At 34.5% G+C, this 19,799-nt stretch overlaps 1 protein-coding gene across 2 annotated transcripts; it reads right to left on the bottom strand.

Annotated features, from left to right (window-relative positions):
- Positions 1-1,825: 1,825 nt before the first annotated feature.
- On the bottom strand, positions 1,826-17,021 carry LOC107450206 (E3 ubiquitin-protein ligase MARCHF3). Of its 2 annotated transcripts, none has more exons than XM_016065953.4 (6): positions 16,743-17,021; positions 12,528-12,892; positions 9,793-9,923; positions 7,683-7,909; positions 4,177-4,370; positions 1,826-2,259 (listed from the first exon to the last, which is right to left on the bottom strand). In XM_016065953.4, the coding sequence occupies exons 2-5, from the start codon at positions 12,886-12,888 to the stop codon at positions 4,178-4,180; spliced, it is 912 nt and encodes a 303-aa protein (XP_015921439.1). In that variant the 5' UTR covers positions 12,889-12,892; positions 16,743-17,021; the 3' UTR covers positions 1,826-2,259; position 4,177. The 2 variants fall into 2 exon arrangements, with proteins under 2 accessions (XP_015921439.1, XP_015921440.1); XM_016065954.4 differs by lacking the exon at positions 16,743-17,021 and adding an exon at positions 16,071-16,259.
- Between the last annotated feature and the right edge of the window lie 2,778 nt (positions 17,022-19,799).

Below are 19,799 nucleotides of genomic sequence, written 5' to 3'. Positions count from 1 at the left end.
AAATTAGGTATTTCCCCTGTTCATTGCGATCTTTGGATTTTGACAAACAGAACTCAAAATGTAAAAATTTGTTTTAGTATCCGAACAGTTTTATTAAATTAAATATCACTTTTGGTTAAAAAAAAAACTTAAGTTGTAGAGTAGAAACAACTAATGAGGGATCCTGACTTGAACTGCTTTCCTGATTGATTTCTTCATTAAACCTGATTAATTTGTTCATTAAAAAAAAGTTATTTGTTAATTTTAAAAACAAACTTTTTTTTACATAATTTCAGACCATAATAGTTAAACAATCGATTATACTTTTTGAGAGTTTTCAAACTGTTAGTGCAAGTATAAACATCATCAAAAGTATATTAGGGTAAGTAACAGTATTTTAAATTTTTTTTATATCACATTACCAAAGAAGTTAGTTATGAGTCCAAAGCTAAGCAATATTGAATGTATCCGATGTCCCACAAACGGCCGATGTTTTGAAAAAGGAAAAACCAGTAGTAGATAGAAGTTCCTGTTGTTGTCAACAATAGGAGCAATATTACAATGGAAATACAAAGAAAAATCACTATAGCCAATAGATGTTTTAATGGAATTAGAAAATACATAAAATCTAATGTAATTCATAGAAAAACAAAAGTTATATTACATAAATCTATTTTAAGACCAATTTTAACATATGCTTGTGAAACCTGGACCATATCTTGTACGGATGAGGTTATGTTGGGTACTTTTGAGAGAAAGGTCTTGAGAAGTATTTTTGAAGGAATTAAAAAAAAAAAAATGGTGTGTGACTTAGAAGAACTAATTTAGAGATTTATCACTCATACAATGAACCTGACATTATTAACTTCATTAAACGACAAACAACAAAATGAGCAGGCCACGTTATCAGAATAGAGGAAGACCGTACCACAAAGAGTTTTTGTGATACGCCAAAGGGTCTGTCATTGGCCAGAACAGTTAGCGCAGGAAAAAAGAGGCGTGCCGAATTTTAGTTGGATAGAAAAAGATCTTTTGGTCTTGAAAACTGGAAAATGCTAGCAGGAAAAAGATTAACCTGGAAAAAACTTCTTGAGAAGGCCAAGGCCCACCCTGGGCTGTCGAGCCATTGATGATGAGATAAAAAGTGTACGGTTTCTTCGAAAACCAGATATCTTGCCACTAAATTTCATAAAATGTTTGTCATTAGATGGTGCTTCTAACTGAATAACTATGAAACATTATTTTGAAATTAAACTCCATTTGCAGAAGCGACGTGTTGTAATTTGTACCTTAAAGTAATAGTACTTTATTTCCGTTGCTCTAGAGCTGCACAATGGGCTATTGGTATCTATCTGTGAAGCATCCTCAGAGGATGATCCGAAAACATGCCATGTTTGGTCCTCTGCAGAGGGGATGGCTCTTTTGCTATGAGAGTACAACGATCTGTATGAGCGATCTTTTTGCAGGATGATCAAATTGGTCATCAACTTGCCCACTGACCGCAGCGATGCTTGATTTTTGTGATCCACTGGGAACTACACCGTAAAGAAATTTTAACAGATGCGTGGGCAAATATTTTCATTGGAATGAAACAGGCTGCAGAAAACTGTTAAAGTGGTTTATAGTAAGCTTCTGTTGATGAGTTTAGTAACAAATTTCAAAATTTGTTGTTGAGTAACATAATAAATTCTCTAGATACCGATTAAGATTATCATAATTTGAACAATATTGAAATCATTGTCTTTACCATGATAAAATAGGAAATATTTTAGACGTATAAGGTTATTAGATAAAGGAAACCATTTTATTGACTGCCCATTATTAAAACGAGTTGCAGATAAATATAAAAGATGCGAAACTTCATAAAATTTTATTAACTTAAAAAAAGTTCAATAATTAAAAGTTTAAACAACCATAAAGGAAAGTTAAGAATTTTAAAATTTTACAAGTTTTAAGTTCTCAAATCGAAATAAAGCAACACAAATATAAAACAATTTGCACTTTTTCCACAATAGTGCTTCTTTAAAATGCTTCTCATTAGTGCTATGAGCATTAGTAGTGCTATAAGCAATAATAATAATAAAGAAAAGCATCTACGGTTAAAGGATTCTTAAAATTTAAAACTTTACTAAGTTAAAACATTTTTAAAATGTTTTAACTGCAATGAAGCAAACAAATATAATAAAACAATGAGCACATCCTCCATTATAGTGCTTTTTCATAGTGCTAAAAGCATTCATTCATTTTCCTTAAGAGTCCTGTGGGCTTATTCATTTAAACCTACAAAGAGAAAAAAAGAATTTTTATTTTTAAATATTTTTATTAAAATAAACTACTTCGTTAAAACTTTTACAATCACATTTTCTTTCAATAGTTTAGCCTTAAAAGTGATTAACTGCGGGATAATCAGTGACTTGTATTCGCAATCTAAATTTCTATGAGCAATCTCCTATTATGCCTAGAACCTAATCTAGAATGCTAAGAACAATAAAAGCTTAATCATATAATTTTATAGCTTAGCGGCGCAAAGAATACTGAAGGCGTTTTTCATTTACAGCCTAATATTTATATGTGTATGATTTAATCATGATTTAATGAATTTCATTTGATGTTATGAATATAATGCAACAGAAAGATATTGCTGAGGCTGAGAATGAACAAATGTTCACTAATGTGCCAATCTTAATGATTCAAATGGGGGACTCAAATATGCTATTTAATTTCGAAGACAATATCTTAAAATACGCGCCGACCGGCCTGTGTAGGGGGCAGGGAACTGTCTTTGCATCAGAAAGGTTCTGGGTTCGAATCCCGGGCAAGACATGAATGTTCTTTCCTTCTCTGTACTATCAGTCCTCACTGTGGGAGCGACGTTGGCCCACCTAATATGGTGCCCCTGAAAGAGAGGCCAACAAAATCGTCCTGTATATGCCTGAATTGACGGATGTTAACACAGGTGGGCATTGGAAAAAAATATATTTTAAAATACGAAATCAGTCTCAAAAGCGTACTTTCTCTGAATAAACATAATTCTCTTCGACGTATTGGGATTTGACCATCTAATATAAGGGTAATTGCAATCTAAAGAATATGGTCCTAATTCACGATCGCAGTGCTCGAATACGCCATGTCCATGGAAGACTGGTTTCATGTCTTGACCCTTCCTCCTTCCCCCTCTTCTCAGTTGTACAGGAATGCACTACGAAATTTTCCTCTAACATTTTTCGTATTTAACTGTCAAAAATATATTTAAAAATTTCCACGACACTATCTTTTACACACTATGTTCAATGTTGTTTTCAGTTCTATATAGTTTCCTATTTTAAAGTTTTTAATCTATTTGAAAAGCACGACAGAAGCTAACGTACTTCCTTCTTCCATGACTCTCCACACGCTAAGTGGTGAAAGCATGCTAAGTGTTACCATACGTAGAGAGTTCTGCTTTACGCCTCCTGTAACCCATTTTGATCACCAATGTAATTTAAAAATACAAAATTTGAACGAAATACATTAAATATCTTCAGAGTTACAATATTTCAAAATTTCATTTCGCAGGAACTATTATACATTTCCTTTGTTACTTAGTACCTGGTACTATGTTCGACAGTTCACTTTTATTTGCGCCACTCAGTATATACTTTACATTCTACCAAAATTTATTATTATATTTAACCCTTTAATGGGCCATTTATTTCTAGTAAAGGTAAATTAATGTATATTTGGAATAGAAATTGATATAAGAAAAAAGAACTCACTTAGCTTATAAGAAATTAATCTAAATTTTAATGCCATTTTTTTTGGTGGTAAGTATATTTACCACGACCTATTAGTAACTTATTAACTTTTTTTTTTCGTTATTTATCAAATAAATTTTATAAATGCTACAAACTTCAAAAGGAATTATGTGTTTTATAACTTTTGTACGTTTTCTTAAACTAACAAATGGTTACCAATTTTATTCAAACGCACTTCAAGAAAGCTGAAGTAATTAAGAAATGGAAACCTAAGTAAAAAGTGGTGAAAAGTTTACCCTGGACTTTAAATAGTGGTGGGAAGTATACTTACCACTGCCTTCGAAAGGGTTAAATAATGTGTTTTTACACGGAGAGATGCAACGGTTTTTTTTCCCGTGATAGCATAAAAATTAAGTATTCCTTTCTAAATATTACTTCAAAAAGCACTTGAATGATTTATTACCTCAGCTTGCCTCTGGAATCGAAACGACTACATTTGGGTTGAAGACAAAATTTGGTTGGTTATTTGGCTCTTGAGTGACAATTTGAATACACGAGTGATTTAGACCATCACTTGCAGTTGAAATCCTCGTAATTTTCATCAACTTGACGTTATGGTTCTTCGTCCGCCATTTTAAGTAACATCGTATGTGGTACCTTTGAAAGAGAAAAACCAATGTATTTAGTTGCGTATTGCAAGTAAATTAGCGTTAGGCTAAAACTTCAAAGCATGCATTTTGAGAATCCTTGTATAATTGAAGTAAACTGTCCATTGCGGTTTGATATTAATATTTACGTTGAAAAAGTTTCCCAACGTTGATTTGCTCAACAACATAGGAGTCTAAATAGAGCAATAAGAGAAAACACTCTCGCAATGGACAGTTTGTTGACTGCAATGTAATAGGCATTGTGCGCTGGCTCAACTCCTCTTATAAGAGAGTTGTTGTTGTAGTTTAATGACCTCGCACTAGAGCTGCATAATGGGTATTTGCGACTGTCTGGGAAACATCCATAAGGATGATCTGAAGACATACCATCACAATTTTGATCCTCTGCAGAGGGGATAGCACCCATGCTTTGGTAGCCTAAGGACCTGCTCACGAAGTCGAGCACTTTACGGTAGAACAGTTTAACGAGAACTAATACCGCACATCCTCGGTCTCTTCGTAGACTGATTCAAGTAGTCACCAACCCGCACACTAACCGCAGCCGGTGATGCTTGACATCGGTGTTCTACTGGAAACCATGTCTTAACTATCAGCTCACCGCGGGACCTCTTATAAGAGAGAAGGGCTCAGCACGAATCAAATTAGTAGTCCGACGTAATGAACATAAACTGCGCAGTGGAGGTAAATAAGAAAGATGTCACTACGTTCGTGCTTCCAAGCTGCACAGTAGGGGGAAATACGAAAGTGGTCAGTACTTTTGCGAGACTAAAGGTAGGTAGGTACTTAATTTACGTCGCACTAGAACTGCACAATAGGCTATTAGTGACGGTCTGGGATACACCCCCGAGGATGATACGAAGACATGCCATTGCAATTTTGTTCCTCTTCAGAGGGGATGGCTCCCCAATTTTAGTAGCCCGACGACCTGCGCTTGAATTGGAGCACTTTGCTGTAGAATAGTTTAATGATGACCGATACCACACACCCTACCCAGGCTTATCAAAGTGGTCATCCAACCGCTTACTGACAGCAGCCAGTGATGCTTGACTTCGGTGTTCTTCTGGGAACCGTGTCTTTACCATCAGTCCACTACTAAAGGATCAACTTTCTTGTTTATGGTAACCCTTGCTGAGGCCTACTCTCATCTATACTCCGTTGCAAGTTAAAAGACCTTTATGGTATAGGATTTAAGTAATCATGCGTGACTGCATATAGTTACGTTTCATTTCTTTTTCAAATTGTACAAATATGCTATCAAAACAATGTAAAAAGTTAAGCACGCCAGACAGAAATTTAATTCGTGCTATCTTTTGCGATAGGTATCATGGAATTAATGAAAAAAGGTTATAGTTTGGTAGCCTTAATGGAATCCTAGGCTTGGCGACATATTTCGAAAAATAAAGAGAACATTCGTTCTTGAAAAAGATACTATATGACGTTGCAAGAGCATTGAAATTGATTGGACCACTAAAAATAGCGTGTCTTATCTTTACCTTTTAGAAGAGAGGAGAAGGCCTTAGCGTGGGTTACCACAAATAAGAAATTTGATCCTTTAGTAGTCCAAACGAAATTACATCTTTCATATTTTCTCTCACGGTGCACCTTAGTAGCCCGAATATAGTGACATCTTTCTTACTTTTCCTCCACTGCGCAGTTTATATTCTTCACGCTTGACTGCTAAATTGATCAGTGTTGAGGCCTTCTCTCTGCTAGAAGGTGTTAGCTTTATGCTGACATGCCCTTTCAAATGCGAGATAAAGAAATTTTACTTTTGTTTCGCTGTAGAAAAAAAATCGTCTTTTACTTTTTACTTTTGAGTTGACGGTTACCAATGTTCAACTCCTTCGCCTTGTAATTTTGAACCCCATCCAGAAAACAAGGGAATTCCTGGATCAAGTATTGGGAGAAATTTGTCTTCGTGGAGGACTTTTTGATGGAACTAACTAGTATTTGCGCTACATCTAGATGAAAACCACGAAAACCTCCCATAGTTAGCCTGACGGTAAGGGGACTCTAACTCATTATCCACTGAGGAATGTTTTACGTCTGCACTGTGGTCGGTGTGAACCGGTTGCGGAATTCGTAACGACCAGCCATCGGTGGGATTCAAACCCGGTTCCCGTCATTGGAAGGCGAACGCTCTATCCCCTGAGTCACCACTCTTGTAGAAAAATTGTTGTTGATTCTGGAGAACGCCGTGCACAACTTTCTTCACTTCGTCCGAATGGAAACGTAGTTTTCTCTTATGTGGCTTAAAGATGTAAAAGTCACAGGGTGACAAATCAGGACTGTGCGGCGGGTGGCCCAACACTTAATAACGGGAATTTTATAAGGTTGTCGGGATTTCACGCTAGACGTGTGGGTGGGCATTGTCACGGAGAAGGATCACTTGTTGTGGGAGAAGGTATGGTTGTTCGCTTTTAATTGATTTTAGTGGTTTCGTCAGAGTACAATACCGCATTACGCTCACATTCTACAATCAGAAACTGTACTTCCACGCGTTACTCCGATCTGGACGCATCCATGTACAGCAAGACTTTACTTTCGATCAGTTTATTTTACCACAAACAGCTTTCATTGTTCAACGCTGTACGCAGTGTACACATCTTACAACCCTTTATATCTCTGTTCCATGGCGCTGCCATAGCTGCAGTCATTCTGACACAATCGCACATGTCCAATTCTCATTTGGGCAACCCGTATATAAAGTATTATAAAAACATGTTGTTGTTGACGTATGCCTGTTAAGATAGAGGGGTGCGATTATTCTTGTTTTCCAGAGGCGCCATCTATGGCCAAGAATTCGACTTTTGCCACACCCATTCGTCACACCCGTTTATAGGGTTGACCCATTCATTCATCCACAGATCGTAATTTTGGCTTGAATCAGAGAACGATCAATCTCCAATTCAGTACCTCCAGAGGTATTGATTTGTTACGGAAACATGGAGGACTGCGAATCGACAGATTTAACTTGCATCAGTCACCATTTACAAACACAGAGAGTCCTTGGCCGGTGGGGTTCGAACCCACGAACTCTCGGGCATGGGCCCAGCGCCCTACCGCCCAGGCTATCCCTGCCATAAAAACAGGTTAAATTTCAATAATCAAAAGTTTTTTTTTTTATATAAATTTACCTTATGCTGCCTTTAAGCAATACCTTAAGGCGAAAATTCAAAATCTTTATAATTTTTTTATTCCTTTTAATAAGCAATTCGCATCACAAAAATGTTCTGGGTGCGAAACTAGGGTTTAACTTATGCAAAATTTCTAGATCAAAAGTATAGGATAACATACATACCTAACAGTTAAAACAAGCCATATAATATAGGAAGTAATCAGAAAGGTTGCTAATCCCATCAGGCAACCAGCCTCTAGGCTGTTTCCCATAAGTACTTGTTTCATAGCTCCTTCAACACAAAGCATACCGCTGACAAAGGCCAATGGCGTAAGAAGGAAAAAGCATGTCAAGTCACCCATAAAACTGCTCCGATTAACTGCATTTGAATGCCTTTCAGTTTGAATAAACTGAAATAGATTTAATCATTAATACATTATTTTTTTTAATTGAATGAAATCAATAGTTCTGCCACTTTTATTTATTGGATTGACAACTAATTTCCCACTGTTTTTAAACTTTTAACATAGCGCATGTCACTAAATGTTTTTGGCATAATGTATTAACTGAAGGATATTAGACATATGTTCTGGTAGAACAAAAAAGTAGCATATTTTGCTCAAGCGAGTTATTTTTTTAAGGAATTTATTTGAATTTTTAGATCATTGAAATAGAAGTTGATAAATGAGCATATTTAACGTCTTTTTATTTTTACTCTAAGACTATAAAAGCTGTTCGTGATACTTGTGCTGTGCTGAAAGAGGGTGCCATAGCGTTAGCTCTTGATTGGTATTCTAGGTTTAAAAATTGAGAGTTTGACCTCAAAGACGCACTTTTTTCTTCGATGAAAAACAGTGGGCAGTTTGTCAAATTTTCATTTTGCGACGAATCTAAGTTACTTGTTAACAAAGCTTAAAGCCAAAATGTAAGTATAATTCCTCATAATGCTGCTTCATCATGTAAACAAAAGCCGGTTCTGCTCAGAGAAGTTCTCTCTTTCTCAAATATACACGAAGCAGAGTTTGTTCTGTAATAGAAACGGTTGAACCCCTTCTCATGCCTTAGATCACCTTACTTTTGAGGTAAACCTAAGCATTTAAACCCAAACAGTTGAGAGGATCCGCCTCATTCGCGTTGTGTATTGAACCAAATTTTGTATAAAATTGAACTGGAGAGAATAGGCTAAGATAATGAAATGTTTTCATACTGCTGCAGAGAAGATCTTCACTCAATGGGAAAGGTCCAGAGGTTAAAAACAATGGAAACTTAGTTGCCAACCTTATAACAGTACTTGTAAAATTTTTTTTCAAACAGACATTTTATGTGGCAATATTATATATTTCCTAAGACGACAACTAGAATATCATGTTATGTGATAGCTAGAAAACACTTCCAATTTTTTCAAAATGTATGTTTTAACTTACGATTCTTGGTTTTTTTTTTTTTTTTTAAAAAAAAAAAACTCCATTTATAAGATTTTAACCCACCACTACTTCTAAATAATTTAAAGGCTTTATTTTAATTTTTTTAAGAACTAATCTACTGGTTTCCTTCAAATTTTGGATTATTGTCATTAAAAATTAGGTATATTAAAATGGTGTAACAGTTTTATATCTTGAAACTAAATTTTATTTTGGCTCATTATTAATAATAAATTATTGTAAATAATTATTTTTAGATGGAAGTATCTCTGATTAAGCACGATTTTAAATTGTGTGTAAAACTTCATTTGCGTCATTAGTGCGAAAGATATCGGGGAATACTCAAAAAGTTAAAATAACATTACCAAACATTCAACAGCACTACTCACCAAAGATTATCTACTTAGCTGCTACTTTCATACTTTGTTGGTTCAAAAATCCGGATCCGGGGGAAATAAAAGACTGTTTAGTCAGAAATAGTACGTTTTTGTGCTCTGTGTAATTTCATAACTTAAAATATCGTCTGCATTATTTGAGAACTTTAAGGTTAGAAACACATCACCATTTAAACACGTCGAGATTTCCATGTAGAAAATGTTTCTGCGTACTGTGTTGTAACTACGGGAAATGCTGAAAACAATCAGGAAACAATACTAACGTTTGATGTTAATCAATAATAGCGTTTGATGTTAACAATGTTATCGTTTGATGTTAACAATGTTAACGTTTGATGTAATGTTATCACAGTTAGAAAAAGGGAGATTGTCACTATGTTACAATAACAAAAGCTCTTCAATTCATTAAAATCTTGCTTAACACATTCCTCTAGTAATCTCTTTAATTATTAGTACAAAACATAAAATAATACATACTTCATAAAATGATTTTGGCTTGCGAATGGTAACAAATGGATAATTGCAAATTTCACATTTATCGACAGTGTTGTTACATTTGCTGCTTAACCATCTTTCCATGCATTTCTTATGGACGAGTCCAACTGTTCCTGAAATAAAGTACAAAATAATTTACATCATATTTTATAACTTCCTCTTTATTGTTATAGTTTCTTTATCTATTCTTCTTAATTATTGGTTTTTATCTTTATTAATATCTTTATTATTGGTTTCGATCTTTATTATTATTATTATTGTTTTCTATCTATTATTCTTGCTAGTTTATTCTTTTCATGCTATTCACTGCATATATTATTCTTTATTATTGTTTTTTTTAATTTATTATTCTTTTTATTAATATATTCTTTTCATGTTATGAAATAGTTTTATATTTGCATGCTAAATAAATATTGGCAAAATAGATACATATATGGCTAATTTAAAAGTTGCAAAAATTATTTGACAAATATTTCTCAAAAAGGTTCTCAATTTAACTATATCGAAAAATTTGACATAATATACAATACCATAAAAAATGCTTTTCTATTTATTCAATGCCTTATTTTTTTTAATAAAATATTTAATTTCATTTGATATTTCCCTACGTAGCTTTCAATGCGTAACAATACTTGAACATTCTAATATTCTCAAATTATGAATTAGAATATTGATTGGACAAGATTGCGAAAAGAGTTTAATTTAATAATAAATCAAATATGGCTATACCGTATAAAATTCAAGATAACAATTCTCAATATTCAGTTTCACAAAAAATGTTCACAGTATTCAAAATTAAAGGTGTCAGAAACTTCCTTTGCTTAGTCCCAAAGTATTTTAGTTTATTTTATTATTTCATTCACATTTATGAAACTCGTAATGAATTAGGTGGAATCGAATTTGCATTTTGTAAGAAAAATTGGAAGTAAATCGGATAAAAATTGAAAGAGTTATAAAAGTTTGCATCTAAAAACGATATAATAACAGAAGACTATTTAAAATTTGTGCACAATTTTTTTCCGTCGGTACACGCGTCATTTAAGTCATGTTATTTTTTACTTAAATCAGTTTTAACTCACACAGTGCTCTGAAATTGTAATGTCAATAACTGCAATACGCAGACTTGTATGCTCATTACAAAGCTGTCTAATAAGATCTTGTCAAATTGAAGAACAGATGGCTCACTAATTAAAGAAGGACATCACAAACTCATTACCTTCCTGGCTGAAAGACGTGACAGCTTGGCCAGGAAGACTCCAATTGGTATCTTGTGTTAACAGTTCTTGTATACAGGGCTGCCTACTACTACGCTTTTTTTTCCCAAATAATTTTGCATTAAGCCGTGGTGGCTCTGGGGATAGAGCGTTCGCCTTCCAATGAGGCGAACCGGGTTCGAATCTCAGCGATGGCTGGTTGATACGAATTTCGCACCCAGTAGTAGACGCATCATGAGTAAGAGTCCTCTTGCCGTCAGGCTAACCGTGGGAGATTTTCGTGGTTTTCCTCTCCATGTAACGCAAATGTTGGTTATTTTAATCAAAAAGTCATCCACGAAGGCAAATTTCTCCCTATACTTGATCCAGGAGCTCCCTTGTCTTCCGTATTCGATTCAAAATTACAAGGCTACGGAGTTGAGTATTCGTAGTCATTGACCCAAAATTGGGTCGTCTGTTCAACGACGGTCATATATATAAATATTACAGAATTGTAGGTTATTAGAGATAGGTTAGTACTTTATTTACGTCGTACTAGAGCTGAACAATCGGCAATTGGAGATGATCTGGGAAACTTCCCTGTGGATGATTCGAAGACATACCATCACTATTTTTATCCTCTGTAGAGGAGATAGCTCCTTTGCTTTGGTAGCCCGACTACCAGCTTGCGATATCGAGCACTTCTCGGTAGAACAGTTAATAAAGGATAGATACCGTGCACCCTTGGTTCCTACGCAAGCAAACCAAAGTTGTTATCGACCTGCTTACTGACAGCAAATAACGATGCTTGACTTCGATGTTCTACTGCGAACCATGTCTTGATGATCAGATCACTGCGGGGCGTAGACTGTTAAAAACTAAAACGTTCAGAGATTTCACAACTTTGCAAAATTTTTTGAACTTAACCACCAGAGGGCTTGAACAAAGTGGCATTTTATATAAAATTTTGAATTATTTTCATGCAGTGGTGTGGAAAATAAATTTAAATAAATTTACAAAAGCAAAGATTAATACATTAAAGCATTAATGAGCTACCACTGGAAGAAATTTTCCCAAAAAGCATAGAAAGTTGACAGCCCTGTTAGCAGTTCCATCTCCAATAATTATGTTCGCGAATTATTTTTCCATTATAGCAAAAGTTTTCATAAAACAGATAAAAATTTTCTTTATCTGAACTAAATAACACGACAGTTACAATTGTAATTATATTGTTCCTGAAGTTCATTTTTCAATATTTACTAAAAAATTTCGAAGAATGTTTCTTCTCAACTATTGGAAATCATTAATGCATTTTTTAATGAAATATATATTAAATATTAAAGTATTTAAAATATATATTATTTTATATATATATAATTATTAAAATATATATAATATTCAAAATATATATTAAAGGCTGTGATTACGGAACACCATGTGTATATTGATTAGTCTGGAAGAGTGCCAGTTTTTTCACAATAAACAGTTAAATACCTATAAAAGAGTTAAAAAATTTAATTATACCAGTGCATCTACAAGGCGACACCAAATCTTCTTTATCGTCACCCTCGTGGCATATACGACAAATAGGACCACTACTGGCTGCTGGTGACTGAAGTTTAGATGGGAATTTGACAATTGTGTCAAATGGTGAAGATTCTCTTATTTCAGATGGGAAGTTGTAAACAAAAAGATGCTTAATGCGAATATTTGGAGTAATCAGGCATGTTGTTTGTTCTCTTGGACTCTGATCATTTGGTGTAGTCGAGCAAGTTGGTTGATTTTCTGGAAAAGCATGAGATTCCGGTTTTTGCTGGAAAGGTGAATTCAAACTTTCATCTGATAGTGAGGGTTGCAAATTTGTTTCTTTCGCCTTATACGCCATGTTTCTGAAAAAAAGTATGATGGTTCAATAAAATTTAGCTTTTTCCTTTTTTTTTGTAGTTTTGTTTTGTTGTTGTTGATAGTTTGGTTTTTCAGCCCTTTTTACGCTGCAATATTTCCTGCCTTGGAAAGCCAAGGTGAACTTGCCAGAACAATTATTAACAATACGAGCTTTAATAAATTATAAAAAAAAGCATTTAAATAATAAAAATTAATAAAAATTCGTAACATTTTTAGTCAAAATGCAAAATGTCAAGAAACAATTCTATATGTTGAGATCTCAGAGCAATTTTAAGAAAAACTATATTTTGAATTTGGTAAAAATTGGAAAAAATAAATTGAATTGGAAAAAAAAAGAATTGAATATTGAAATTGGAAAAAAAAGAGTATATAAAAATATCAGGAAGCTGTTTTAAAAAATATTTTCTACTCCAAAACAATTTTTTAAAAAATCATGAAAAAGCCATAAAAAGTGGTCCAATGTCATTAATATGGAAAAAGTGATAGTTTATATTTGTAGTATTGATAGTTTATAGATGACAAGTGAATATGTCTTTCATTTGTCGACTTTAGTTTTAAAAAAAGCACTATATAATTTTTTTGCGTGGACAAAACTACCTTGTTTCTGCCAAATAAGTCCTAATAATCTCCGTAGATTTGGCGTCCAATAAGAGGACAATATTTGGTATAATTTCATCACTTAAAAAATTATGATTTTTGATTTTTTTTTCTTTTTCTATGCCATTAAAAAACGATTGTCTATGTAAAAATGCATTTGGGTTTACTCTCGTTGGTCTGAATATTTAATAGCAAATAAAATTTATGAGAAAGGTCAGGAGCTTAACGTAAAATATCTGATCGTGAGTTAGAGTCCTCTTTCAATCAGCCTAATCATAGGTGGTTTTCGTGGTTTTCCTCTCCATGTAACGCAAATGCGGATTAGTTCCATCAAAAAGTCCTCCACGAAAACAAATTTAGCCCAATACTTGATACAGGGTTCCCTTGTCTTCTGGATTGGGTTCAAAATTACTAAGTCATGGAGTTGAACATTGATAGTCGTAAACTTATATAATACATATAATACAATAGTTATAAAATACATTGCAAAGGTTGCAGTAAATTAGCATTTAAATATGGCTCAAGGTACGTATGTTATGGTTCATCGTTGAACCAATTAAAAAAAGAGTCGCATTTTTAAAATTTGATTTCTCAGTAACAATTCTTCCAATTTCTCTCAAATTTTGTATTTTTTTAAATGTAAAATCACATTCTTTAAAAAGACGCAAAAAGTATAGAATAAAAATTCTTTTGTAATAACATTAGTAGTCGTAAACCCAAAATTGGGTCGGCTGTACAACGACGGTTATAAGTTTCACTCAAATTGCTTAATTGCTAATAAGTTACAAGTTATAAGTTCATAAAAGGTTATAAGATTCATTCAAATTGCATTTTGGGCAGTTTTATGGCAAATAGATATCATAATTAAGTCTAGTGAATTTTGTTTCATGACCAAAGTGTAAAGAAAAATTGTTTAAAAGAATCCTTCATTATGTAAAAAATGCTAGAAATTAAAATTTTTAATTTTTTCATGCAATAACTAATTATAATTGTTAATTTTTTTTTAAAAGCTCTTATGAGCTGCATTTATTTTCATGAGTTTTCTTCCTGCCTAGCTAATATTTTTTAGCAAAAGCCGCTTTTTCTGCCATTATTTAAATCTTGGTTCTCAGGAGGTTAAAGTAAATCTTGAGCTTACATATTTTTCTGCTTTAAAAAGAGTAACAGTCCCTTTAAATTGACTCTAGACTCTGGGTTAAAAATATCTCAGCTAAGTAGTTTTGCATTTGCAAACTGTTTACATAGTTCGCTAAAAACTTTTGATCTAATGATCGGATCTTAAAGTTCTAGGACATGATGGATAGAGGGGGTGATCTTAAATATGCTAATAATTGAGATCACATGCTACATGGAAATATACAAAATTTGAGTGAAATCGGTCGAAAAGTTCGTGAGAAATTGAAATTCAAAAAAGTCAGATATTTAAAATTCGATTTCTCAGAAACTATTCGCACGATTTTGCTCAAAATTTGTATTTTGTCCTTTAAAATAATATTCCTTAAGATGATGCAAAAAAATGTTTACCATTCATTTCTGAACTTTTCAACTATTACTAAATAAAATTAATATTGACCATAAATTATTTTTTGCACGGTATTATCTTTGCACAAACGAATTTGATAATTGCGCGCAAAAATTTTGGAATTCGCTAAAAAGTTTGAGTTATAGCGAAATACGTAAAAAGTGAAATTAACATTAAGGGGTCCAAATTTTGGAGTGCTCTTCTGACCAAACTATGGGGACTATATTTCCCAGATCCACTCTTTATACTTAGGGATTAGAAATCGGAATTTGTAGAAAAAGGAAAAAAAGAAAAGGTATGTTTATTTAGAGAAAGTACGTTTTTGTGTCTGATTTCGTAACTTATAATTCACGCATGGTGTGAATGTGCATGAACTTTGTATAAACTTTTCCTTTATTAAGTGGTTAGATTTAAATTGTACCTTATTTGGTGTTCCACCTTATTCGAAGAGATATTACAATACAGTTTTTACAGTGTATGGTTAAAAATGTCGTTACTTTGTAAAAAATTTTCATGTATCTGAACATTAAAAATAGCGGCAACTAATTTACACCACAGTGGTATCCCACTACACTTATACTCAAGGATAGTATCTGCTGAAAATAAAACACCTTGAATTTTATTTTACACTACTTGGTGTAAAGTAGCAGCTACTAGTCACTATGGTTGTTATTCAATAACACTAAAATTTATAGTTGCAGTAAGATATGATACACATAAGAATCAACAGTTATTTTTAGGTGACAATATGAAGTAAGAATCAGTAATTTAGGTTATATACATACACGAATTCTTAAAATCAAATTAATTTATAAACCAAACATACGTGTAGCACAGAGAGAACTCTTTGCTTACGGTGTATCATTTGTACCATTACATGTGGTCCACATGTTGTACCAGCCTTAAGAAAAAAGGTTAAGAAGAATTCGATTTAGGCTTAACGAAGTAGAATAGAAATTATACATTTTAAAATTATTTAATACAGTTTACAGACACTTGAAAATTAAAATATAAAAATCCCTATTCTGCAACTAAAAACATACATATTTTTAATGGTGAACTTACGTTTCTGTAGATGAAAAACAGCATTGAAGACGACCACAAACACTAGTCAATTCGTTATAGATTGTAAACAATTTCAGTCGATATCAAAACTTGCCAACATTGGAGTTTTCGAAAGCAAAATTATTTATGCAGAAGGAGCGAGATCTTAATGTTAACTTTTTATCTCTTCGGCGTTTAGAATTCTTATACACTCTTTAAATTGTATATGAAAGCTAAATTTGTGGTTAAATTGACAAAAGTATTCTTTCACATAATTTTTTGGGTTGTTCAACATTAAATCCGGAGAGATTGAACTGATTACACACTATTTTTCGCAGTTTAGGGTGATTCACGATGAAGAGACAAGAAATATAATTTTGAGTAGGAATTTTTATGAATATGCATCAAATTGTTTATGTATTCACTTTTTGTACTAAGATATTTCAACCTTATGAGATTTGCCTGAATGATTTTTGTAAATGGTATTCACAGCTTAAATTGAATGGAAGCGAAATATACCAGTGTTCAATGATTTTTTCGCTTTAAATCAGCATACTTAATGTTTTAACCTAATTAAAATTCGTTTTAAGGATATTATAAAATATATAAATTTTTTTTTTGCTAATTAAGGCACACAGTTTGAATTTAAATAAACAAATTACAAAACTTACTTGATTATCAAATGTTTCCTAGAAGTATTCAGTTTTTTTTTAAAAAAAAATTAAAAAATAAGAAAAAACGTTAAACGCAAAACAAACAAAGATAAAAGCTTAATTCATTTTAATCAGAAAGCGTTTGCTTTAAAATGCTAGTTTCAAGTATTTGTTTTTAAAGTTTTAAAAAGACCAGCAACTAATGGGTTAATAAGTTAGCTATTATCAATTTGTTATAGATATCCTTAGATTTGCTTCTCAGGACCTTCTTGGCCGAGAGGTTTCACTACTCCACCAAAGACTCTGCAGCTTAAAGGTAGCAGGTCCAAGCCCCACCGCAGCTTTAGATGTATCTTTGTTATGTCTTTCTCTAATTTGTTCTGTCTGTTAACTTGACAAAAGCTTATAAGCCTGCACAAATATATGCGTAACATTAAGTAAATAAAAAAGATCTGCTTCCACTTAAGGGTCTCCCTAATCGAGCTGTATCAACTGCCAAACGCTGTGCAAAGCGTGGAGGTAGCGGGTTCGAAACTCGCTGTTATCCTGGATGTATCTTTGTGCTGTCTTTCTCTGTATTGTGCTATCTGTCTTTCTATTTGAGAAAGGTTAATACGCCTAATTTGAGCACAAAAATCAGAAAATGTATGTAATTCCAATAAACCAATAAACTTCTATTTGCAGAATTCAAGGTTCACTAAATGCAACTATGCTCATGATTGTGAAGTATTGCTCTTCCATTAGACAATCAAGAGATAATACGTTCGAATATCTTTGTATGCAAAGTACTTTCTTTGTTCGACGTAAGCTAAGTTCGACGTAAGTGGCGTTACTAAGGAAGGGGAGCCATCCACTCTGCAGAGGATCGAAATTACGCAATCCGCATTCGTGGTTTCCAAAAACTTTATCAGCAACAGGCTGGACTCTAGCAAAAAGAATATTGAAGAAGATTTTATATGCCTTATTGAGGAAAGTAATTGTTGTTGTAGTAGTAGTAGCTCATTTACGTCGCACTAGAGCTGCACAATGGGCTACTGGCGACGGTCTGGGAAACATTCCTGAGGATGATCCGAAGACATGCCATCACAATTTTGATCCTCTGCAGAGGGGATGACACCCCTGCTTCGGTAGCCCGACGATCTGCAAGCGAATTCGAGCACTTTACGGTAGCACAGTTCAACGAGGACCAATACCGTACACCCTCGGTTCCTACGCAGACGGATCCAAGTGGTCACCCACCCGCACACTGTCCGCAGCTAGTGATGCTTGACTTCGGTGATCTGCTGGCAACCGTGTCTTAACGTTCTGTCCACTGCAGGACTGAGGAAAGTAATACCTCTGCAGTTACGGCATTCAAGTTTGTCTCCCTTTTTAACGATGGGGCAGACAGATCCTTCTTCCCATTCAATGGGCAATTTCTCCATGTTCCAAATTTAATGCATGATCTTATGGATAGCATTAATATGCTCTCGTTCATCAACTTTTAAAAGTTCAGATGGAATACATTCGAGACCAGCCGATCTGTTGTTTCTAAGTCTTACCTACCTACAAGCAAAGCTGACAATCGCTGAATACAAAACTAGATATGTCTCTTGCCTCTGTCAACGTTCTCATTTTCAGATTGGAGATAGAAGAAATTCGAAGCTATTAGAAGTTTGTACGTTCGATCCTTATTTTGATGGTAAATTTTAGAATTAGATAAGTTGAAGTCCAGTTCTGTAGTGGTATGGTTTAAGCACGCGGTGAGAAGACTGGGTAATTACTATCACCACCTGCATTATGATCTTAATTGCGAGAGACATCACGTCCCGCAGTGGACTGATCGTTAAGACACGGTTCCCAGCAGATCACCGAAGTCAAGCATCACTGGCAATGGTCAGTGTGCGGGTGGGTGACCACTTGGATCAGCCTGCGTAGGGAACGAGGGTGTGCGGTATGGGTCCTCGTTAAACTGTTCTTCCGTAAAGTGCTCTACTTCGCGTGCAGGTCGTCGGGTTACCGAAGCGGGGGTGCCACCCCCTCTGCAGAGGATCAAAATTGCGATGGCATGTCTTCGGATCATCCTCAGGGATGTTTCCCAGACCGTCGCCAATAGCCCATTGTGCAGCTCTAGTGCGACACAAATGAACAACAACAACAGCGAGAGGCATCACTGGCCGAGCGGCATCGTCCGCTAAATGAGCTGTATCGTGGATATGGGTTCAAATATCACCGTAACAATGGATGTATCTCTGTGCTGTCTTTCTCTGAATTGTACTATCCATCTTTCGACTGAACAAAGGCTTATAAGCTGTACTTATGTATTTGGATACATAAGCTTGCATGTATGTGTACCAATGAATAAAAATGCATCTAAATTGAGGCAGTACAGTGTGCACTTGTACTTCTTCTTTCTTGGGATCATCATTAAGACAATCGCCAGAAGCTCATTTCGGTAGCTCTAATGTGGTGTCAACAATCAAACAAATATTCTATTGACATGGCGTAGAAGAGAAAAGAAAAGATTACCAGTTCAGAGTTTGAGCTTCAGCACCTAATAAGGAACATTTTCAGGTAGAGTAATGTTTGTAGTAGTTGCAGTTTCTTATTTGCGTCATACTAGAGTTGCACAATGGGCTATTGACGACGATCCGAAAACATTCCAGAGGAGAATCCGAAGACATGCCATCGCAATTTTGATCCGATACAGAGGGGAAGGCTCCACTCCTTTGGTGATCCGACGATCCGCCTCTTCGAAGTTGAGCACTTTACGGCTGAACAGACCGATAAGAGGACCGATACCACTCAACCTCGGTACCATCACAGGCTTAACAAAGTGGTCGTCACCCACTCGTTCACTGACCACTGCCAGTGATACTTGACTTCGGTGACTGAGTGGGAACCGGGTCTTACAATATGTCCATTGTGGGACCCGGTCAAAACGATTGTTTGATTTAGAAAACATGACAAAATGATAGCTTAAGCGGTGTTAGGCAAATATGTATAAGTAGTAGTAGTAATTCATTTACGTCACACTAGAGCTGCACAATGGGCTATTGGCGACGGTCTGGGAAACATCCCTGAGGATGATCCGAA

The sequence above is a fragment of the Parasteatoda tepidariorum genome, chromosome X2, assembly GCF_043381705.1.
Source record: "Parasteatoda tepidariorum isolate YZ-2023 chromosome X2, CAS_Ptep_4.0, whole genome shotgun sequence".
Classification (NCBI taxonomy): domain Eukaryota; kingdom Metazoa; phylum Arthropoda; class Arachnida; order Araneae; family Theridiidae; genus Parasteatoda; species Parasteatoda tepidariorum.
This window is presented reverse-complemented; position numbering and strand designations above follow the sequence as displayed.

Coding starts and splice junctions, on each gene's coding strand:
- LOC107450206 (XM_016065953.4), bottom strand. CDS start 12,888: ATGGCGTATAAGGCGAAAGAAACAAATTTGCAACCCTCACTATCAGAT. Junction 7,910..9,792: donor AGCCAAAATCATTTTATGAA/GTATGTATTATT, acceptor AATCTATTTCAG/TTTATTCAAACTGAAAGGCA. Junction 4,371..7,682: donor TGGCTTGTTTTAACTGTTAG/GTATGTATGTTA, acceptor TCTCTTTCAAAG/GTACCACATACGATGTTACT.